General features: G+C 34.8%; 1 protein-coding gene across 3 annotated transcripts in view; it reads left to right on the top strand.

Moving 5' to 3' along the window:
• Positions 1-25,223, top strand: part of Dnai4 (dynein axonemal intermediate chain 4) — a 117,559-nt gene that overhangs the window by 71,513 nt on the left and 20,823 nt on the right. For all 3 annotated transcript variants that reach the window (XM_071617938.1, XM_027949563.3, XM_071617939.1), the window contains 4 exons: positions 6,548-6,744; positions 17,916-18,002; positions 19,402-19,553; positions 24,783-24,940. In XM_071617938.1, coding sequence (XP_071474039.1) covers positions 6,548-6,744; positions 17,916-18,002; positions 19,402-19,553; positions 24,783-24,940 — 594 coding nt within the window. The remainder of the gene's footprint in view (positions 1-6,547; positions 6,745-17,915; positions 18,003-19,401; positions 19,554-24,782; positions 24,941-25,223) is intronic.

The following is a 25,223-nucleotide window of genomic DNA, read 5'->3' as shown; positions in this document are numbered from 1 at the left end:
GATTGGAATGCTAGAGTGAACTTCTCACTTAAAATCTAGTCATCCATGCTAGGAGGGTTCACATATCTTTCATGAATTTGAGAAACAGATTTGTATGGGGAGTCCCAGCATCATTAAAGTGATTTGTGGTTTCTCTTTCTGTATGCCAAAACTTAACAATGGGAATAATTGAATCCTAAGGTGGCAGGGCCAAATGGTGGCATTCAACTATCAAAGGCAAGGTGGCTTAGTTACTGTAAAGAATAGCAGAGACAAATCCATAATCAGAGCAGTCTGATTTCTGTAGATCTTTGGCATTGGCTAGTTAATCATGGTGTTCCTAGAAGTGAAATAAATAGAAAGCCTACTAAATTCTTACTTGATCTGTGTAAGCAGAAAACTTCCAGGTAAAATGTGTCTAACTTGAATCATAAAAGTAGACTTATCACCCCTCAATCAATTCCCATATTTGAGCCAATTTTTTCACCCAGAACCCTTTGAATGAAAGAGAGACCAGGTACCCTTAAGGAATGGCCCTGGTATACTACCATAAATTTATACTTAATCTACAAACTTATTTATGGATTAGCTATATATTAATCTGTTAATATTTCTCCCTGCCTGCCTCAAAGGGAATGCCTATGTATTGAGGAAAAGAGAATAATCAGACCTTTCAGACTACTGGACACTGGATCTGATATAACTGATTCCAGGAGACTTAAAATGTCATCAAGGCCTTGCAGTCAGAAAAGGAGCTTATGTAGGTTCAGTGATCCATGGAGTTTTAGTTTAAGTCTGACTCTGTAGGTTGCAGTGGGTTCCTGAACTCATCCTGTGATTATTTTCCCAGATTGAGAATACATAATTTGAATCAACATATTTAGCAGCTGATGGAATCCCCCCCATTGATTCCCTAACCTATGGAGTCAATGCTATTACTGTGGAAAAAAACAAATGGAAGGATTATACTGCTTCTCTCTTAATAAATGAAAACAGTACTCATCCTTGGAGGGATTGCACAGATTAGTCTGTCGAGGATTTGAAAGATGTGAGGGTGATGATTTCATCACATCTCCATTCAACTTTTCTGTTTAACCTGTGCAGAAGATAGATGAATTTTGGAGAATGATAGTGCATTATCATAAGCTTAACTATGTTGACTCCAATTATAGTTGCTGTACCAGATGTAGTTTCACTGTTTGAACAAAGTGACACATTTCCTAGTATCTGGTAAGCAGCTGTTTATCTGAAAAATGCCTTTTAAATCACATCTATCTACAAAGCCACTCAGGAGCTGTTTGCTTTCAGCTGGCAAGAGGTAATGCTTGTGCTAAACCTCTCTGAATGGCAAGGCCAGCAGTATCCCTTCACTGTCCCGCCTCAGGAGTATACTCTCTAACCATATGTCCTAATTTACTTCACAGTAAGTTATGTGTCTTGTTGCCTTTCCCTTTCAAAAGATATTATACTGTTCCATTGAATTTATTATATTATCCCGATTGACCTAGTGAGTGAGAAATAGCAACTACTCTAGACTTTTTGGTAAACATTTTCATTTCAGAGGATTGAAAATCCAACTAAAATTCAGGAGTCTTCTACCTTATTGAAATTTATAGTGGTTTAGGTGGTATAGAGCATGTAAAGATATCACTTCTAAGTTTAAAGACAAGTTGCTCCATTTGGCTTCTCCTACAGTCAACAAAGATAAGTTGCCTAGATACAATAACTAGTGGGTCTATTAGGATTTTGGAGAGAACACATTTCTTATTTGAATGCTTCACTCTGGCCCATTTACTGAGTGACCCTCATGTTGTTAACTTGGGGACTCAGAAGAGAAGAATGCTGTATACAAACTCCTTTGCCACTTGGATCATATAAGATCAAGCATATCCAGTGGTACTTGAGGTATCAGTGGCAGATAATAATAATAATGCTTTAATCACAGGACAGGCCTTTATAATTTTGAGAGGCAGCCATTTACCTATAACTAAGCCTTTACGGAAACTGAATACTTGACCATGTGCCATCAAATTACCATATGACCTGAGCTACTATCATAGACTGGTGTTATCTTACCCACCAAGCCATGAAGTTGGGCATGCACAGTAGTACTCCATCATCAAATGGAAGTGTTAGGGCCCAAGCAGTTCCTGAAGGTACAAGTAAGTTAATTGAAGAAATGGCCCAAATGCCCATAGTTCTTACTTCTGCTAGAGAGTCTTCTCTCTTTCATTCTGCATCTATGGTTTCATCTTATAATCAGTTGACAGAGAAAAAGAGGACTAGGAATAAGTTTACAGACACCACTTGAAAGTAGACAGCTGCAGTACTAAAGCCCTTTTCTGGTACATTTCTTAAGACACTAGCGAAGGAAAATATTCTCAGTGGGCAGAACTTCAAGCAGTATACCTGATTGTACACATTGCTTAAAAAGAGAAATATCCAGGTGTGTGATTGTAAACTGATTCACTTGCTAGAGTCAATAACTTGGAAAGACCATGATTAGGAACTAGTGATGAAAAAATTTGGCAAAGAGTTATGTGGATGGACCACTCTGAATGGGCAAAGGATGTGAAGATATTTATGTCATATATTAATGTTCATCAAAGGGTGATGTCAATAGAAGAAGACTTCATATCAAGTGGATAGTATGACCTATACTGTGGATACTATTAAGTCTCTTTCTCCAGCCACTCCTTTCTTCACCCAGTGGACTCATGAAAAAAAAGTGGCCATAGTGGCAGGGCTATGCATGGGCTCAGCAACATGGGCCTATGCTCACTAAGGTCAACCTGGTTGTTATCACTGCTGAATCACTGATTTGCCAGCAGCAGAGACCAATGTAGTTCTCAATATGGAGCCATTCCACAGTCTTCTACCTGGTGACAGGTTGATTTTATAGAACCATATCCATCTTGCTGTTTTGTATTTACTGGAATAGATGCTTACTTTAAATATGGATTTCCCTTCTACCAATATGCTTGTACCAAAACTATGGTCTATGGTCTTACAGACCAACTTTTGTACTGTCATGTTATTGATACACAGCTTTGTTTCCGACCAAGGAATTAACTTCATAACAAAAGAAGCACAGTAATGGGCTCATACTCAGAGAATCCCCTGGTATTACTATGTTCTCCACCATCCTAAAGCACTTCCCAGCTCTGTGATCAGGAAATTGTTCCTATGCTAAAATGAGCTTTACCATGTAGTTCACAGTCCTGCATTATCTATTGTTCAGTGCCTAGAAACATTTACAACAGATATCACATCCAGGGTTTTTTTTAATTTGTTTATGGTAGGAGGGCAAGTTTACTATGATTAATACATAATAATTAAAAGCCTACCATAGTAATTTGAAGCCCATCATTGATCTTTTTTAAAAAGTGAAATAGTACTTCTAGTTTTAATTAGAATATAGACAGTTATGAGACCACATGCAGGAATGGGAACCATAGTACAGTGTTGTGATTTTGCTTATATGATGAGACATAGACTAGAGGTCAGGGAAGCTGGGATGACTGGAATTTGTGGATAGAGAATCAGAGACGAGGGAGCTATAGCAGATAAAATACTGCGAAAATCTGCCATTGAATCTTTGACTGCAACCTAAACTATATATTTAGAATAAAACACTATAAAGTCAAGCAAAGAACAATTACTAGGGAGCTATATGAGGTACAAGTATCAAAGTTCACGCCAGATGGAGAGATACATATTGAGTTTTGAGTAGCCACAGAGAGACCTTGTTGCGTAACTGAGGCATTCAATAGATATCTAGAGGGTGACACTTTAACAATAAGGCTTGACTAGCCCCAGAGTGAAGGCTAGTCTAAACTCTCCAACAATCTTTTAAAAAGGCATAAAATAGAATTCTAACCTAAAAGTAAGTTAACTACTTGTCCAAATTAACTTAAACACTTTTTAAAGAAAAAAATCCATGCATCAGCTTTATAACACAACAAACAACATTGATAAAAATTATTAGTAACATGAAGAAGGAGGAAAATGTGACCCATAACTACAAGAAAAATAAGTCAGTGGAAACAGATGAAACGGTCACTGAGAAAGTGGGGGGGAGGACTTTTAAAAGACCTAGAATACCTAGAATATTCAATACCAAAGGAGGATAACAATGTTGTAAAACTGAGGCAATATAACAGAGAAAAGATAGTTTCTTTAACAAGTGGTGTTGGAGCAACTAGACTTGGCAAAAAAAAAAGTGAATCTAGACACAGATCTTCAAACTTTCACAAATATTAACTCAAATGGATCATGGGCTCAAAACATAAATCGTAAAATTACTGGAAAATAACAGGGAAAACCCTTAATGGTCTTGGGTATTGAAATGACATTTTATTTATTTATTTTTTGTTTTGTTTTTTGGAACTGGAGATTGAACCCACAGGTACTTTGCCACTGAGCTACATCTCTACACTTTTTTTTTTTTTTAAGACAAGGTCTCTGCTAAGTTGTTGAGGCTGGCCTTGAACTTCAGTTTCTCCTGCTTCAGCCTCTTGAGTCACTGGGATTACAGGCATGTACCACCATGCCCAAATGAAATGATTTTTTTAAATAAAACATCAAAGAAACAAACAACTCAAAGGAATAGTTGATAAGCTGGACCTTGTAAAAATTAATAACCTGTATTCTGTGAAATATACCATTAAGAAAATAAGAAAACAAATCACCGAGGAAAATATGTGCAAAAGACATAGCTGAGGGGAAGAAGTATAGCTGAAGAAAGATATTGGCCAAATTATATAATGCATGTACAAATGTGTAGACAGATCCCACCATTATGTACAACTATAGTAGCACCAATAAAATGTGGGGAAAAAAAAAACATAGCTGGTAAGTGACAATTGTGCAAAATATAGGAAAATTTATTAGAGCCCAACAATCAGGGAATAAAAAACATGATTTAAAAATAAATAAAAGATTTGAAGAGACATTTAACCAAAGAAGATACACATATGGCAATTGTGCATATAAAATATGTCATTAGGGAATTGCAAATTAAAACAAAAATGAGAAACCACTACACACCTATTAGAATGGCCAAACTCAAAACACTGACAATACAAAATGATGTTGAAGGTGTGGAAGAACTCTCATTCATTGCTGGTGGAATATTCTTACCATACAATCTAACTATTTCTCCTTGGTATTTATGCAAATGACTTAAAATGTTTGTTTGCATATAAAAGCTGAACTTGGATGTTTATAGGAGCTTTATTCATAATTGCCAAAACTTGGAAGCAATCAAGGATGTCCTTCAGGAATAAATGGAAAAATATACTGTGGTACATTCAGATATTGGAATACTATTCAGTGATAGATTATCAAGCTATGAAAGACATGGAGGAAACTTAAATGCAAATGAAGTCAATCTGAAAAGGCCATGAACTGCATGATTCCAACTGCATTACATTGAGAAAAGGCAAAATTATGGAATGAGTGAAAAGATTAATGCTTGCCAGGGGTAAGGGGGCAGGAAAGGGTGAAAGTAGAGCATAGAAAACCTTTAGAGCAGTGAAACTGTTCAGTATGATACTATAATGGAGGATAAATGTCATTATACATTTGTCAAGATTCATAGAATATATAACGCCAAGAATGAACCGTAATGTAGGCTACAAAGTTTGGATGGTAATGATAGTAAACCAAAAGCAATGAAACGTTCCCGGAGTGATTGTAGAGGTTAGAGCTACTGCAAAAGACTTGAGATATGCAGGGATGTGGGTTCCCACCATATCTCTCATTTGACTCACGCATTTGGCTTATGTAGAAAACATGAATCTTGGAGAATCACAGTAAATTATTATCAACTTAACCTAGGTGGTAACTCCAAGGGCAACTGGCACTCCAGATGGAACTTCATAGTCTGAGTAAACTAATATGTCTCCTTCATATATCATGTATAACTATTGATACGGCAATGCTCCTTTTTCTCTTTTCAATTTCTGTGACAAAATAAAAAATGTTGGAAGCTATATACCTTTATTATCTTATCTCCATGATATATCAGTTCTTCAGTTCTTCAACCAGTCTTTCACTTTCACAAGACTGGTCCATTTCATTGATAATATTATACTAGTTGGACCTAGTAAACAAGTATTAAACCTATGGTGAGATATTTGCACATCACAGAGCGGGAAATAAATTTGATAGAAAAAGGTAACTTTTATCTCAGTGGAATTTCTAGGAATCCCTTGGGGTGGGATAAGTTGAGCTATACCTTCTAAGGTGAAGTTTTGCACCTGGTCCCTTTCCAACCAAAAAGAAAAGCAGGAGGCACAATGGAGGCAGTGTATTCCTAATCTGGATGTTCTAGCCTGGCCCATTTACTGAGTGGTCAATAAAACTGCTAGTTTTCAGTAGGACCCAGAACAACCGGAGACTGCAACAGATCCAGGCTACTATTCAAAGTACCCTATCACTTTGGTCATATGATCTAGTAGATCTATGGTGCTTAAATTCTAAGTGGCAGATAGATATCCTGTTTGGAGACTTTGGAAGGCCCCCTAAAGGTATAGAATACAATGAGGTTTCTATTTTATTTTAGAACTTGAACCTGAAGAGCCTAAAGAGGTTTTAGAAGGAGAAAAACTTGAAGAAGTAGAGGAAGAAGTTAAGGAGGAGGAGGAAGAAATAGAAGAAATAGTTGGAGAACCAGCCAATTTGGAACGACTTTGGTCTTTTTCCTGTGACTTAACCAAAGGCCTTAACATAAGCAGCCTTGCCTGGAATAAAACAAATACAGTAAGTTATCAAATATTTTAATAATTCCATCTCTAGGATTTAAGGACAACTGTCAAATTCTAGTAATGAAGACTTTTTTCCTCTATGAGGCAATTAATTAAAATTAATCCCCAATTTTAGAATGTCCCTAAAACTACTTCATATTTCGAAAAGGGAAAATAAAACAGTTACAAGATCGTGTGTGTGTGTGTGTGTGTGTGTGTGTGTGTACACATACATATATATAAAACATTATCATTTTTATTTTAGGACATGTACTTGGGACATGGTATTCTCAATTCATTTCAGATACTAAGACACATGCTAGAAAGTAACATATGGTTGATTAATTTTAACATATACCAAAACTCATGTAACAAAATTCAGATTCTCCTCAAATTAGTCATATTTAGAAGTATATACTTCAATCCAATGACTCTGCAAATAGGCAAAATAATTTTGAGATTCCTTTAAATGCTATTACTACTAATATTAGCAAACACTTAAACAGTATAAACCAGACAGTGTTGTGTTATACCTGTGTTAACACTTTTAGGTATTATTGTTTTCTTCATTATGTTGATGAGGAAACTGAGATGCAAAAAGTTTAAATAACTTACCCAATGATCACAACTATTAAATGAAACAGTCAATCTAAACAGATAACCTGGCACCAAGTTCTCACCCTTAACTATTGCACTGCCAAAAATCCTTTTAATACAAACAAACAAAAAGCTGAATCAAGCTCAGAAATGGTATGTTTGCTTGTAAAGAAGAAATAATTATAGAATAACAAAGCCAATTTCCTCCTGGAGTTTATAAACTTATTCTGAAGACATTTCCCATTTCTAAATCTAAATTTTGGAATTTAGCAATTTCAGAAACCTTTTGGAGAATAACACTATCTTTGAGATAAATAGTGTGTTTTTAAAGTGCTCAAAACAATTTTTTTTAGAATTACATTGTATTACATATATTTAAGAATTAGCCTTATGATGGTTTGCTTTTTTTAATTAATTTGTTTATTTATATATGACAGTAGAATGCATTACAATTCTTATTACACATATAGAGCACAATTTTTCATATCTCTGGTTGTATACAAAGTATATTGACATTAATTCATGTCTTCATCAATGTACTTTGGATAATAATGTCCATCACATTTTACTATCATTTCTAACCCCATGCCCCCTCTTTTCCCCTCCCACCCCTCTGCCCTATCTAGAGTTCATCTATTCCTCCCCATGCTTCCTCTCCCTACCCCACTATGAATCATTCTCCTTATATCAGAGAAAACATTTAGCATTTGGTTTTTTGGCTAACTTCACTTAGCATTATCTCTTCCAACTCTATCCATTTACCTGCAAATGCCATGATTTTATTCTCTTTTATTGCTGATTAATACTCTATTGTCTATATATGCCACATTTTTTTTATCTATTCATCTATTGAAGGGCACTAGGTTGATTCCACAGTTAGCTATCCTGAATTGTGCCTTATGGTGGTTTTCAAGATAGCGGAATAAAGGAGTTCGCATTCCTAGGTGTTCCATGATGTGAAACCAAAAAAGCAGAAAGGCAGCTTCTCATCAAGGTGGGTGAACAAAAAAAGCCGGGTGGTGGACTTCACTGGAATTTAAAACTAGACATTCAAAGCAGATCGGTGACTCAAGAGGTTGGATATAATAAAATAAGGAAGAAATCCCCAGCAGCTCAGCCACTGCCATGACCAAGCAGCAAGCATTATCCACAGTGGTCCCTCCATGAGCAAAGTGGAGGGATAAGGCAATTATAGGAACCTGCACTTTTAGGAGACCTGAGGCATGTCTAGGTATGGAGCATTTAGAGATCAAGGAAATTGTCTTAAACTGAAAGGCGCAGTGCACAATATCGTTGTGGGGGAAAGAAACCACCATCTCTCCACACAGCATGCAGAGGACAAAGGAAGGAATAATTTTGCAGCACATGCATGGATACTGGCAACTAAAAGAGCCAATTTCTTGCAAACCTGAGTTTCGCCTGAAATACAGGTCCAGTAAGCAAACATTACACAACAAAGAGTGTACTTAACTTACCAGGAGAAAATCAGACATGGAGAGAGGTTTATATAGAGGACAAATGGTTGTGGAAATCCACCTGGCTCTATCCCTGCCCCTCCAATCTGATGGTTTGTAGGACCTTCTTGGAGAGACATATCTGGCCAGGAATTGGAAGGGTGGAGGCAGGATAAATTGAGTTTGAAGACTGAACCCAAGACCAGGAAACAAGGGGTCCACGGGTGATATAAGGAATTCAGAATTAGCTCGGAGGGTGGAGGATGGGAAAGGCAGCGGAGCACAACAGACACTAGTATGGCAATTTGTAAATCAATGGATGTGTAACTGATGTGATTCTGCAATCTGTGTATGGGGTGAAGGTGGGAGTTCATAACCCACTTGAATCAAAGTGTGGAATATGATATGTCAAGAAATTTGTAATGTTTTGAACAACCCACAATAAAAAATTAAAAAAAAAAAAAAAAAGAATTAGCTCCTCCATGACATGAGTGAAACCTAGGGAGATCCCTGGGATCCAGTCTTTCGACAGGGACCAGCAAGTCCTGGGCACTGGAGGTGCACTGATTTAAACTATCCAGACCAATTGGCATTCAGCGAAGAACCTGGAGCCCACCTAAGCCTAAACCCTGCCTCCAGGAATTCCATCTATGGGTTTACCTCTCTCACTCCAACAGTCCCCAGGGTGAAGTATCATGCTCCAGAAGACCCCACCATACCCCCCTAAGAAAAGAAGCTGAGAATTCTTTAACTTTTCATCAAGATTTTTTTATTGATTTTATTTTTTTATATATAAATACACGACAGCAGTAGAATGTATTACAATTCTTATTACACATATAAAGCACAGTTTTTCATATCTCTATATATAAAGTATGTTCACGCCAATTTATGCCTTTGAACATGTACTTTTTTGCATTACAATTCTTAATACACATATATACCACAATTTTTCATATCTCTGTTTGAACACAAAGTATGTTGACATCCAATTCAAGTCTTCATACATGTACTTTGTATAATGATGTCCATCACATTGCACCATCCTTGCTAATTTCCTGCCCCCTCCGTTTCCCTTCCACCCCTCTTCCCTATCTAGAATTAATCTAATCCTCCCATGCTCTCCCTCCCTACTCCACTATGAGTCAACCTCCTTATATCAGAGAAAACATTTGGCATTTGTTTTGGGGGGATTGGCTAACTTCACTTAGCATTATCTTCTCCATTGTCATCCATTTACCTGCAAATGACATGATTTTGTTCTTTTTTAATAATCAAGAATTTTTTAAAAATTCTTTTTCTCTTTTCAATTGTGACTTTAATGCTTCATGAATATTTATGCATACTCATACTTGATTTTTTTCTCATTTCTAGCATTTTTGAAGCCAGTTATTTTTCATGAATGAATTTTTGGGGGACTAGGATATTTGATTAGTAATGTCTTAGTTTTGTTTTACATTCTGTTATTTTGATTTATTTTTAATTTTTAACACTTCACTTTATATTTTTCTCTTATGTGTTTTCCTTGATTCTTTTTCTCCTTTTCTTCCACTATCAGCCAATCTGTTATTCTCTTTCATTCTTTCTTTAATCTTTTTACTTCTATTTTCTCTCCTCCCTCATAATCATCACATCCTATATATCACTTCTCTTCTCTCCCTGTCCAACATTTGAAATTGTAAACCATTTTGCAAACTTGCTGTTTTATTGTAGGCAATAACTGATCATATCATTTGTTTATTATTATAATTAACATTGTGGATGTCATAGTAGGAACTATTTGATTTAATGCAGTATATTGTTTGAATTGGTTATTGCTGTTATTTGACTCCCCCTAAACAGTGAGGTACTGGAAACCTTCAGTGACATTCTAATCCACAGGGTTAAAAACTCTACTGCCTTAGATTCATACTGTTAGATGAAAAAGCAAGGGAATAAATTGCCCCAAACAAACCAATATACTCCAATAACAGAATTCATTGGCACCACAGTGGAAGAAATGTCAGAGAGGGAGTTTAGAATCTACATAGTTAAACTGATACGTGAAAGAAAGGATGGTATAAGGAGTGAAATTAGAGAGAAAATACTAGAAGTGAAAGATCACTTCAAGAAAGAGACATTCTGGAGAAAAAAAAACAGAAATCTTTGAAATGAAGGAATCAATAAACCAAATTAAAACTTCAAGTAATATGGAATAAACTGAAAAGACCAAATTTAAGATTAATTGGGATAGAGGAAAGCTCAGAGATAAAAAAAAAAAAAAAAAAAAAAAAAGGAATGTACAATCTTTTCATTGAAATAAGACCAAAAAATTTTCCAAATCTAAAGAATGAAATGGAAAATCAAATACAGAAAGCTTACATGACCCCAAATATACAAATATACAGACCCACACCAAGGCACATTACTTTGAAAATACCTAACATACAGAATAAGGATAGAATTTTAAATGCTGCCAGAGAAAAATGACAGGTCACATTTAGAGGGAAATCAGTCTGGATCTCAACTGATCTTTAAACCCAGACCCTCAAAGATAGGAAGTCTTGGAATAACATATCAAGGTCTGGGAGAACGAGGAAGCCAGCCAAGAATATTATACTCAGCAAAACTAAGCTTTGGAATTAATGATGAAATAAAACCTTCCATAATGAACAAGAGTTAGTTAAAATTGAATTCAGAACTGGAAAGCCTGCAGTACAAAACATACTCAATAAGATATTTCATGAAGAAGAAATGAAAAAAGGGGAAACCAGCATTGGGAGGAACTATTCTAGAAGAATAGTCGAAGGACAAACTAATTCAAATTAAAAATCAGAAATAAATCAAAATAACAGGGAATAAAAATTATTTCTCAATAATAACATTGAATGTAAATGGCCTAAATGCTGATCAAAGACATGGAGTGAAGATTGGATTTTAAAAAAAAAATGAGCAATATGCTGTCTACAAAAGACTCAACTTGTATTCAAAGCATCCACAGACTTAAGGTAAAAGGATGGGAAAAATCCTATCATTCATATGGATCTTATTCACATCAAGGATTTCTGTCCTCATAAAGTGGATATCAAACCAAAGTTAATTGGCTTGAAGAAGGACATTTGAATATTGACAAGAACATTTCATACTGTTCAAGGGAATTCTACATCAACAAGACATAACAATATTAAATATTTATGCCCCAAATAATGGAGCATCTATATACATCAAAGAAACCCTTCACTATTTCAAGAATCAAACAAATCACAACACATAAATACTGGGTGACTTCAATACCCCTCGCTCACCACTGGATAGATCCTTCAAACAAGAACTAAACAAAGAAACTATAGAACTAAAAAATACAATCAATGCTGGGTATGTTGGCACATGCCTTTAATTCCAGCAGCCGGGAGGCTGAGACAGGAGGATCTCAAGTTCAAAGCCAGCCTCAGCAAAAGCAAGACACTAAGCAACTCAGTGAGACTATGTCTCTAAATAAAATATAAAATAGGGTGTGGGAATGTGGCTCACTGGGCAAGTGTCCCTCAATTGTTCTATCCCTGTACCCCCAAAAAAATACAATCAATAATTTATATAGACATAACATAGAATAGTTCATAAATCAACAATCAAATACGCTTTCTTCTCAGCAGTACACAGATCCTTCTCTAAAACAGATCATACTTTAGGTCCCAAAGCAACTCTTAGCAAATGCAACAAAATAGAGATAATACCTGCATTTTGTCAGATCATAAGGGAATGAAATTAGAAATGAATGATAAAATAAGAAATAAAAGTTACTCTTAACAACTGGAAACTAAATAATACACTATTAAATGACCAGTGGAAATGTGAAGAAATCAGGGATGAAATTTAAAAAATACTTAGAGGTGAGAATAGTGATATAATATATCAAAAATCTGGAACACTATGAAGGCAATACTAAGAAGAAAATTGATTGCATTGAGCTCATTCATTAAAAGAATAGAAAGTCAACAAATAAATAACCTAACATTACATCTCGAAGCTGTAGAAAAAGAAGAACAAATAAATACCAGAAGCAGAAGACAGGAAGTAATGAAAACTACACCTGAAATCAATGAAATTAAAACAAAAAAATCCAAAAAATAGACAAAACAAAAAGTTTGTTCTTTGAAAAAATGAATAAAATTAATAAACCCTTAGCCAAGCTAACAAAGAGAAATAGAAAACTCAGATTACTAAAATTTGTGATACAAAAGGAAATAACACAACAGACACTACTGAAATACAGACTACATTCAGAACTTGTTTTGAAAACTTAAATTCTAATAAAATATAAGAACTTGGAGACATTGACAAATTTCTGTAGACATGTGACCTACCCAAATTGAATCAGGAGAACATCGAACATCTAAACAGATAAATTGCAAGCAATGAAATTGAAGACATCATCAAAAGTCTACCAACAATGAAAATCCCAGGACCACATGGATTCTCAACTGAGTTCTACCAGACCTTCAAAGAAGAATTTACACCAACATTCCTGAAATTATTCTATGAAATAGAAAAGGAGGGAACCTTTCCCAACTCATTCTATGAAGCCCCCTAATACCAAAACCAGACAAAGACACATCAAGGATAAATAACTTCACATCAGTATCCATGGTGAACATAGAAGCAAAAATTCTTAATAAAATACTGATAAATTTTATACAAAAACATATTTAAAAGATAGTGCACCATGATCAAGTGGGGTTCATCCAAGGGATGAAAAGTTGGTTCAACATACAGAAATCAATGAATGTAATTCATCACATCAATAGACTTAAAAGACAAGAATCACATGATTTTCTTAATAGATGCTGAAAAAAGCATTGGACAATATACAGCATCCACTTGTTTTCAAAACACTAGAAAAATTAGGAATAGTAGGAACATATCTCAACATTGTAAAAGCTATATATGGTAAAACAAAGCAAATGTCATTCTAAATGGAGAAAAATTGAAAGTGTTCCCTCTAAAAACTGAAACAAGGCAGGGATGCCCTCTTTCACAACTTCTACTCAATATATTCCTTGAAACTCTAACCAGAGCAATTAGAGAGAAGAAATAAAAGGAATACAAATAGGAAAAGAAGAGTTAAACTATCCCTATTTAGTGACAACATGCTTATTTTTAGAACAACTCCCCCCCAAAAAAAATTGCCCCAGAAAACTTATAGATCTCATAAATTAATTTAGCAAAGTAGCAGGATATAAAATTCACACCCATAAATGAATTGCTTTCCTATACATCAATGATGAATCTACTGAAAAAGAAATTAGGAAAACTAGTCCATTGACAATAGCCTGAAAGAAAATAAAATATTTGGGAATCAAAATTACAAAAGAGGTATAAGACCTCTACAATGAAAACTAGAGAATGCTAAAGAAAGAAATTGAAGAAGACCTAAGAAGATGGAAATATCTCCCATGCTCTTGGTTAGGCAGAATTAATATTGTTAAAATGGCCATACTCATTAGAGCAGATTATGCTAAGTGAAGCTAGCCAATCCCTAAAAAACAAATGCCAAATGTCATCTTTGATATAAGGAGAGCAACCAAAAACAGAGCAGGGAGGAAGAGCATGAGAAAAAGATTAATATTAAACAGGGATGAGAGGTGGGAGGGAAAGGGAGAGAGAAGGGAAATTGCATGGAAATGGAAGGAGACCCTCATTGTTGTACAAAATTACATATAAGAGGATGTGAGGGGAAAGGGAAAAAAAAACAAGGGAGAGAAATGAATTACAGTAGATGGGGTAGAGAGAGAAGATGGGAGGGGAGGGGAGGGGGGATAGTAGAGGATAGGAAAGATAGCAGAATACAACAGTCACTAGTATGGCAATATGTAAAAACGTGGATGTGTAACCGATGTGATTCTGCAATCTGTGTACGGGGTAAAGATGGGAGTTCATAACCCACTTGAATCAAATGTATGAAATATGATATGTCAAGAGCTTTGTAATGTTTTGAACAACCAATAAAAAATAAATAAAATGGCCATACTACCAAAAGTGCTATACTAATTCACAGCAATTCCTATTCAGGTACTGATGATGTTTTTCATAGAAATAGAAAAACAGTCATGAAATTCATTTGGAGAAAATAAGAGGCCCAGAATAGCCAAAGTTATGCTTTGCAAGAGAAGTGAAGTAGGAGGCTTTATAATACCAGACCTTAAATTATACTACAAACATATAGTAACAAAAACAGCATGGTATTGGCACTAAAACAGACATGAAGACTATAGTACAGAACAGAAAACACAGAGAGAAATCCACATAAATACAGTTATCTCATACTAAACAAAGGGTCCATAAATATGCATTGAAGAATAGATAGCCTCTTCAACAAATGGTGCTGGGAAATCTGGAAATACATTTGTAATAAAATGAAATTAGACCTCTATTTCTCACCCTGCACAAAACAACATGCCTCATGGACCTACACATTAGAAAAGAGACCCTGTGCCTTCTAGAAGAAAAAGTAGGCCCAACTCTATCATATCTGCTTAGGAACCAACTTCCTCAATAAGACTCTTGAAGTGCAAGAAATAAAATCAAGAATCAATGAGATGGTGTCAGACTAAAAAGTTTCTTCAAGTAAAGGAAACAATCAGGACATGAAGAGAGAGCCTACACAATGGGAGAAAATCTTTGCCACCTGCACCTCAGGTAGAGTATTAATCTCCAGGATACATGAAGAACTCAAAAATCTTAACACCAAAAAAGCAAATAACCCAATCAGTAAATGGGCTAAAGAACTGAACAGGCACTTCACAGTAGAACAAATATAATCAGTCCACAAATATATGAAAAAGATTTTCAACACCCCAGCAATTAGAAAAATGCAAATTAAAACGACACTGAGATTTCATTTCATCCCAATCAGAATGGCAATTATCAAGAATACAAGTAACAATAAATGCTGGTGAAGATGTGGTGAAAAAAGGTCACCCATATATTGCTGGTGGGAATGCAAATTGGTGAAACCACTCTAGAAAGCAGTATGGAGATTGCTCAGAAAACTTGGAATGAAACCACTATTTGACACAATTATCCCACTCCTTGACATATATTCAAAGGATTCAAAATCAGCATACTGTAGCGATGTGGCCACATCAGTGTTCATTGCAGCTCAATTCACAATAGCTAAATTATGGAATCAACCTAGGTGCCCTTTAATAGATGAATGGATAAAGAAAATGTGGTATATATACACAACGAAATATTACTCAACCATAAAAAACAATGAAATTATGGAATTTGCCAATAAATGGATGTAACTGGATACTATCATGCTAAGGCCAAATGTTCTCTCTGATATGCAGATGCTGACTCATAATAGGCAGTGAGGAAAGGAAGAAAGGGGGTTACTGGATTGGACAGGGGTGAATGGTGGGAAGGAAGGGCAGATTAAAAACAACAGAATGAATCAGACATAACTTTCCTGTGTTTGTATATGAATATGTGAACAGTGTAACTCCACATCATGTACAACCACAGGAATGGGAAGATATACTCCATGTATGTATGATATGTGAAAATGCATTCTGCTTTCATGTGTAACTGAAATGAACAAATTGAAAATAAAAGAAGAATTAGTCTTATTACTTCATTAACACATTTTATCAGGTTATGTGTGCAAATGTAATAGTTGTCATTTATGTATAATTATTTGTATTGAAACCTAAATGACACATCATTTTATTATGTTTATTATTTTTAATAAAATAAAGTAGGCTTGCTACAGATTTGTCTTCAAAAAACCACATTTTGGGACATCTTATAAATAAATGGGATTTACTACTATAATAGCAGTCTTTAATAAAGATGTATGAAACATTTTCAGTAAGTGAATAATCTTGCATTTTAAAAATTAATTCATTGCTATTGGGATTAAATTAAATTGTTTTGAATGAAACTAAAAAGAAATATATTAGATATGGTACATTATATGGCATATAATATTTATTAATTTATTCTGCAGAAGTTTATTAGACAGTCACTCTGCTGGCAATCTGTTAAGGTGCAGCAGTAATTGAGTTACACATAGAGTGTGCCCCATAGAATACTTTTCCATATGCTTTGGTTAAAAAAAATAAATAATACTGTGGGAGTACGAAAGAGAGTCTCTTTGGTACTGAGAATGCTTCTTAGAGTAGTGCCTATGTAGAATCTCAAAGAGATGACAGGGGTTTATTAATGTCTGATGAAAGGGTAATTCTGAAAACAGTCTTAAAGCAGAGGGAATTGTGGAGAGATGACATTGGTTTTTAAAGTTGGGTGGTAACCAGAAAATATAATATTTTAAAAATCAAGTTATTCTGATTATCTGGGTTTGGTCAGTCATTGGACTTTTGTCCATATTTATTTACATATGCATTTTTGAACTGACCTGCCATATTAGTCAGCTTGGACTGCCATAACAAAATGCCATAAACTATGCATCTTAAACAACAGTAATTTATTTTCTCTCAGTTCTGTAGTCTGGAAGTCTAAGATCAGAGTGTTGGCTGATTTTATTCCCAGTGAATCTCTTCCAACCTCCTTCTCAGTGTATCCTTACATGGAAAAGACAGAGCTCTGATGCCTTCAAAAAAGCCCGATCTTCAAAGTCAATTTTATTGGAAGTTAAGGCTTCAATATATGAATTTTGTGGGGGAAACATTCATTCCATAGCATCTGCCTTTAACACAAATGTCTTTAACAGTCTTGGGAAGATTATGTCAATATGTAAGAGAACTTGTTAGCAATGAGTTCTTTTAAGTACTGATTGCACCACTGAACTTACCAATTAGTTCTTTGTAGATATTTATTCCTTAGCCCAAAAATGAGGATTATACTGATTGATTTTATTTACTTAGGAAAATGGAGGGACAGGGTGAAAACAGATGTTCTACTGGTATTTTTTCTGCAATCAAAAAGTTTTGCCAGCATTGTTTAAGATAGTTAATTAATAGATATTTTTATATATTTCCAAATATTTTTGTAATTTTTAATTTTAATTTTTATTTTTTGCTGGGCTAGGTATTGAGCGCAGAGCCTCACATATGCTAGGCAAGTGCTCTATCACTAAGCTACATTCCTACCCTGTCTTCTTTTATTTTAAATCTATTTTTTATTTGTTTTTTAGGACCTTTTGGCTGTGGGCTATGGGCACTTTGGATTTCGAGAGCAAAATAGAGGATTGGCTTGCTGCTGGTCAATAAAGAATCCCATGGTAACCCAAACAGAAATAATAATCATGTTTAATTATTTAAATGTTGACAAAATTCTCATAAAGTTTATAGTTTATATAATAAATAAATTTCAGAAAATTTTGTTAGGATTTTTTTTCTTCATTTTCATTGGTTTATCTCTATAATAATTAAAATATGTTTTTGATTATATAGGGTAAAGGGAATTCATTCATGAATTCATTTAATAAGTATTTATTGAGCATCTTATATATGCTATTAGATCTGATGATGCAGAATTGAACCAGTATTAATTATATAATCACAGCTAATTATAAAGAAGAATGAATATACAAATGAAAATTCTTTAAAAATTAAACATTTCTTTTTAGACTTGATTGTTTCTTAACATTATGAATCGGTCTTTATCACATGACCTCTGCTATCCTCAATAGATATAAAATAAGTTGACTTTCTTATTGTCATTAATTTTAAAAAAGAATAAGTAAGAATCATGGTAATCTGTTTTTCTAAAAAGGCCTGGTCAGTCTGTTACTTTAGTTTTAATTCCAAACTGAAATCTAAACTGGGAGAGGTGGCACACATTTGTAATCCCATTTATTCAGGAGGATGAGACAGGAGATTGCAAGTTTAAGGCCAGTTTTAGCAATTTAGCAATACTCTGTCTCAAAATAAGCAAATGAAAATGTGAGTATCTCAGTAGCTCTGTAGTAGAGTACCCTGTATTCAATCCCCAGTACAAAATAAATAAAAAGCAACTGAAATGCAGAGTGGAAAAGTAGAGAAGTGTTTAAAGAGTATATAAAAAGTGGTTAGTTTTTTCTAAATAACCCCAATCTGTCAGGGCACTAAGTTTATATAGCATAAAAGAAAAAAGCAAATTGTTCTACATATGGAAGGATCCACAGAGAATTTATCAGTAACTTGTCTTCTTTTCCACATGTGTGGTTAGAAAGAGGAAAGAATTTAGATTACACTGGATGGACTTGTACAGCAGAGCAAATTAGAATGTTTTGGTGTATTTTTCTATGTTAGATATAATAGGTCACACAGGTCTAAAATAAATACTGGAATATAGAAATATATGCTAGATGATTTGTTACCCATTATTTGTTTCCATAAGAAGGTAGATATGTGATGCTCATAGTAATCCTGCTGAAAGAATACCAAAATACTATAGTATTATAGAATCCAGTGACACATTTATTAAAGATATCAAGTACGATTGATTCAACTTTGATAAAAATAAAACTATTTTATTTTTATCTATAATAGAGTTAGGAAGACAGGAGTAACTGAATGTGAACTGATTTTTTTTCACCTCCCTACTGCCACCAGATTAGTCTCAGCCACTTTCATATCTTGCCTTACTATCTATCATCTATGAAAACAAGTTTAAAATATAATTATTTCTTTATTCAGTGGCCAGAACGCATTTATCAGAGTCCATATGGAGTTACTGCTGTGGATTTTTCAATTGGAACACCTAACCTGCTAGCAGTTGGCTATCACAATGGTACAATTGCAGTTTATAATGTACAGAGCAACACGGATGTTCCAATTCTGGATAGTAGGTGAGAATATAAGAATTAGGTAAATATACAATACATACTTTTTCGGGAAGACTTACTCTAATGTTATTTAGTTTTAAGTGAATATTTGTGTTATTGAAATTTCTACTGTTATTTCTGAAACATGTAATACTTCTTCATACTCTCCATCTGTATTTCTGTTTCCTAATTCAATTATCTCCTTCATCTTTTTCTTTCCCACCTCACCAACAAATTTATTTCAGCCTAACAATTTATTGTTATTCTTAAACAATTGCTTCAGGCCATCTTCTCCAGGAAGGCTTCTCATTCTTCCCTTCTGTGTGTACTATACATATCTTCATTATGGCCCTTGTCACACTGCATACACATTATTTGTAAATAGATTGATAGATAGATAGATAGACAGATAGACTTCCCAAGATTATGTATAAGCTCCTCAATAGTAAGGATTGAGTCTTACCTTTGTAGTCTCAGTATGTCACAGAATATCAGGCATGTAACAGCAGAAAGTAAATGAATGATGAATGATGAATGAGTGAGTTATGTTGAAAAAATGAGAAAGTTAAAGATGAAAATTTATCAAATTGGTTAGGTTTTTTTACTAGACAAGTACAACCTAAAAATGGAGTGGTATACTTGTAATAATGTTTGAATAACTTAGTTAGAATGGGAAATTGTCATTAAAGCAAAGGTTTTGAACCTTAACTTTGAAATTATTTTTATAATTTTGTAAGAATGGAACTTTATGCTTGTGTCTGGGAATAGGATCAATAATTTTTACAAATGTTCAAAAGGCACTTTTGATTTTTAAAAAGTTCCAAACTGTTGTATTGGGAGGTTTATATAACTAAATCAAGGGAATAAGTACTAGGAATAGAGCACCCCATTACTCTGATAGAAGTCAGTAATCTGAAATGTGATTTTAATTTTGTAGAAACAATCAGGTATCAACCATAAAGAGAACCACAGTGGGCAATCTTGAAACATAGCAAGAAAGCAAAATATTGCAAGAATTATTTACTTGAAAATTATTTAAATGACTAATTGATTTAAGCTATGAAAAATAGTTTATAAAAATTAAGACACTTATAGTCAATGTGTCTAAAATAAAGTAAAAGTCAGAATTTACACAACTAAACTGAGAAGGAGCTAATGTATGGAGTAATAAAATACAATCTTTGCTTTTGTATTCCTGTTAAGGGATAGCTAATATAATTATAGGCCAGTAAAATTTTCCTTCCTGAAAAACATTAGTGCATATTAGGGCAAATTGATTCTTTCCTATTTTTCGAAATACAATAAAAACATCATTATATAAGTAGGTCACAATACTCTAGGGAGCTGCTCTTATCACTTACACTTGAAGGCCTTTAAAAGATGATGATGATGGGCCACTGCCGCAGACGCTGCTGCCCCACAGACACTGCTGCCATTCCAGAAGGTCTCTTCTCTGGGCACAGCCTTGGTTGGCTCAGTTACCTCAGACACTACTTCCATCGCTACCTCCAGGGTCTCTGCCGCTGAACTGGAAATCTTCTGTCAATCAACTTCCACCTGTACCACTACAGACATTGCTGCTGCCTCTGATTCTGCTACTGCCAGCCTGAGGTTGCCTGGAGGTTTTCTTTCTGGATACTGCTTCCACAGAAGACACCGTTGCCCCAGATGCAACTGAAGCCAACACTGCTGCTGACCCCCAGATATCGCCTGGTGATGCTGTCCCCACAGCAGCAGTTGCAGCTGTAGCCACCACTGCTTTTGACTTGATAGCTTCCAACAACCACTGCCACTATCACTGCTACCATGGCCTAGAGGACTGCTTTGGAGGAGACTCCAGGTTTGGTTGCATGTGGCTGCACCCATTTGGGGACACCAGCCAGGGCCTGAGGCCCAGGTGCCAACAGGTCCTCTGACTGGGGACTCCAACCAGGACTGCAGGTTTAGAGTGGGGATGCCTGTGGGTTTGAGGAGCCTGGGATCTTCCTGCTGAGAGTACTGGTGGCCCTTGTCTTGCTGCTCCATCTTGGAGTTGCTCCTTTGCATGAGTGTATCCCTAGTGGTCTCTCTGCAGTAGGAGCAGCATTGAGATCTTGGGACTGCAGCATGGCTGAGCCTGAGGTATCTGAAGCCCAGATGGGTGGGATAGAGACTGGGTTTATAAGAGCTGATCTGGGTTTGGTAATCCTGAAAGATGTCAGAGACAGGGCTGAGAAACTGTTGAACACTGACAGAGACAGTTCGACTTTCCAGAAAGATTTATTTTATTTTATTTTTTGATTTGCTAATCTCTCTACCATATTTGGAACAGGATGTTTTTTATGCATCAGTGTGTGGAGGATAATGATATAAGAATGGTGTTTTGCATTTTTGTTGTATTCTAATGTCTTTAATTTTTTCTCTGTGTTCATATTCTTCCTCTCTCTTGTCTATTTTCTTGGATTTTCTTTCCAAATTTTCTCCAATCTCTGTCAGCTCCTCTTGCACTCTTCCTGTGAATTTTTACTTCTAGATTTTTTCTTCCTCCCTCACGAATATCGCATACTACCTCTGTTCTCTCATCCAGCATTTGAAATTGTAAACCATTTTAACAAATTTTCTGTTTGTACTGTAGATAGATACTGAACTCTATCATTTTGGTTTAATACAAGAAAGCAGTAGACACCTTAGTGGGAGCTATTAAGATTAAGGCTGTATATCGTGTAGACTGGGTTCTGTTGATATTGTTCTCACCACTAAAAGCGAAGTGCTAGAAACCTTTACGGACACTATAGTTCTACAGGGTAGAATTTATGCTGCCTCCGTACTTCTAGTTGGGAAAACACACTAACAACATGAAAACACAAGGGAATAAAGTGCCCCAAACAAATCAAGATGTTTCAACAACAGAAGCCACTGATAACATAGTAGAAGAAATGTCCAAGAAGGATTTCAGATTGTACATAGTTAAACTGATATGTGAAGTAAAGGATAGTATAATGAGTGAAATCAAAGAAAAAATACAGGAAGTGAAAGGCCACCTCAATAAAGGGTTAGAGATTGTGAAAAAAAAAAAAAAAAAAAACCAAGCAGAAATCCTCTAAATGAAGGAATCAGTAAACCAAATTATAAATTCAATAGAAAGCCTCACCAACAGACTGGACTACTTGGAAGACAGAACCTCAGACGATGAAGACAAAATATATAATCTTGAAAGTAGAGTTCACCATGCAGAGAAGATGGTAAGATACCATGAACAGAACATCCAAGAATTATGGGATAAATGAAAAGACCAAATTTAAGAATCATTGGAGTAGATGAAGGAGCAGAGATACAAACCAAACAATGCACACTCTTCTCAATGATATAATAGCTGAAAATTTCCCAAAGAATGGAATGGAAAATCAAATACAAGAGGCTTACAAGACCCCAAGTGTACAAAATTACAGCAGATCCACACCAAGATACATTATAATGAGAATGACTAACAGAGAATAAAGATAAAATATTAAGCTGTGAGAGAAAAAAATCAAATTACTTATGGGGAAAACCAATTTGGATCTCATCTGATTTCTCAACCCAGACCCTCAAAGCTAGGAGGTCCTGGAATAATATTTTTCAAGCTTTGAAAGAAAATGGATACCAACCAAGAATTTTATATCCAGCAAAATTAAGTTTCAGATTTGAAGATGAAATTAAAACCTTCCATGATCAACAAAAATTAAAAGAATTCACAACTAGAAAGCCTACACTACAGAGTATTATTGACAAAATATTCCATGAGAATGAATTGGAAAAAAAAAAAAAAGTGAAAACCAGCAAAGGGAGGATCTACACTAAAGGGACATTCAACCAAATGAGAAACTAAGATAAATCCAAAAAACAGAAATAAATCAAAATGACAGGGAATACAAATCATATCTCAATAATAATCTTGAATGTGAACAGCCTAAACTCATCATCAAAACACATAGGTTGGCAGATTGGATTAAAAAGCAAGACCAAAAAATATGCTGCCTTCAAGAGACTCCCCTCATGGGCTGAGTGGATGCACAGGCTGAGGTGAAAGGATGGGAAAAAAACTTATCACTCATATGGACTGCCTGAACAATCAGGGTTTTTGATTCTCATCTCAGATAAACCAAAGTTAATCAGAAGAGACAAATAAGGACATTTCATACATCTTAAGAGGAGTATATATAAGCAGGACATAACAATCATAAATATTTAAGCCCCAAACAATGGAGCATCTATGTACATCAAACAGACTCTTCTCAATTTCAAGAGTCAGATACACCACAATATAATAATACTGGGTGACTTTAACCCACTTCTCTCACTACTGGATAGAGCTTCCAAACAAAAACTAAATAAGGAAACTATAGAAGTAAATAATACAATTTCATCTGGCCCCAGCGAAAACGGCAATCAATCATCAAGAATTCAAATATTATTAGACGCTGGTGAGGGTGTGAGGAAAAAGGATCCCTCACACACTGTCCATGGGGATGTAAATTAGTACAGTTACTATGGAAAATAGTTTCCTCAAGAAACTGAAAAATAGAACTACCAGGAGATCTAGCTGTACCAGTCCTGGGTATACAATTGAAGGAATTAAAGTTGGCACACTATAGAGACACCTGCATACCTGAGTTTATCACAGCACAATTCACAAAAGCTAAGCCATGGAATCAGCTAAGGTGCCTGTCAATGGATGAATGATACAATGTGGTATCTATACAGAAGGAAGTATTTTTCTCACACAAAGAACAAAATTATGCCATTTATGGAAAAATGGACAGAATTTGAGACCATAAAGTTGACAAAATAAGTCAAGCTCAGAAAAGTATCATGTTTTCTCTCCTATGGGAAGGAAGGAGGAGGAAAAAGAGAGAAAGAACATTATGATAGTAGAAGTGCAACCTTTATGATGGATGATGCACACCAAGGGGAAAGAGGAAAAGAGGGTCAGGAGAGTATTTGGGGAGTGAAATTGACCAAATTGTGTTATATGCATGTAAGATTAGGCTACAATAAATCTGTTATCCTGTACCATTAATACACATAGATAAAAAAAAAATCTTTACAAGACTAACTTATCCTACTACCTTATCCTACCTTGAAGCTCTCAAAATAAATCTCATTGGATGTTGATGAATGTCTATAGCTCATTTGCTGATATTACATGCTATTTTTGCATTACATTCATAAATTAGTTATAATTTTTTTAAAAATGATGATGATGAGTCTATATTTGACATTTTCCTGTTTTAGTGAATCACCTCGAAAACATTTGGGACCTGTATGGCAACTACAGTGGATAGAACAAGATCGAGGAACAACAGGTGATGACAAAAGAGAAATCCTAGTTTCTATATCAGCAGATGGAAGAATCTCCAAATGGGTTATACGAAAAGGATTGGACTGTCATGGTAATATATATTTATATATAATAATATATATATATATAATACACATATATTTTTAGCATAATATAGTATATAAATAGTATGTGTCATATATAATATATACATATATGTGATTCATATATAAATATATGTGTATATTAATATATTTTGAAATATATTAAGGTATAAACATTGCATTATCTTTGTTTTGAAATGTATGGAATGAAAATATCCTAATGAACTAGTAATAATAAAACTGTGTTTGCTCATTGTTCTAATTTTTGCTATTTTTACCCTAATCACATGC

The sequence above is a fragment of the Marmota flaviventris genome, chromosome 10 (genome assembly GCF_047511675.1).
Source record: "Marmota flaviventris isolate mMarFla1 chromosome 10, mMarFla1.hap1, whole genome shotgun sequence".
Classification (NCBI taxonomy): Eukaryota; Metazoa; Chordata; class Mammalia; order Rodentia; family Sciuridae; genus Marmota; species Marmota flaviventris.
The sequence above is the reverse complement of the archived record's forward strand: the minus strand, read 5'-3'. Positions and strand labels throughout refer to the sequence as shown.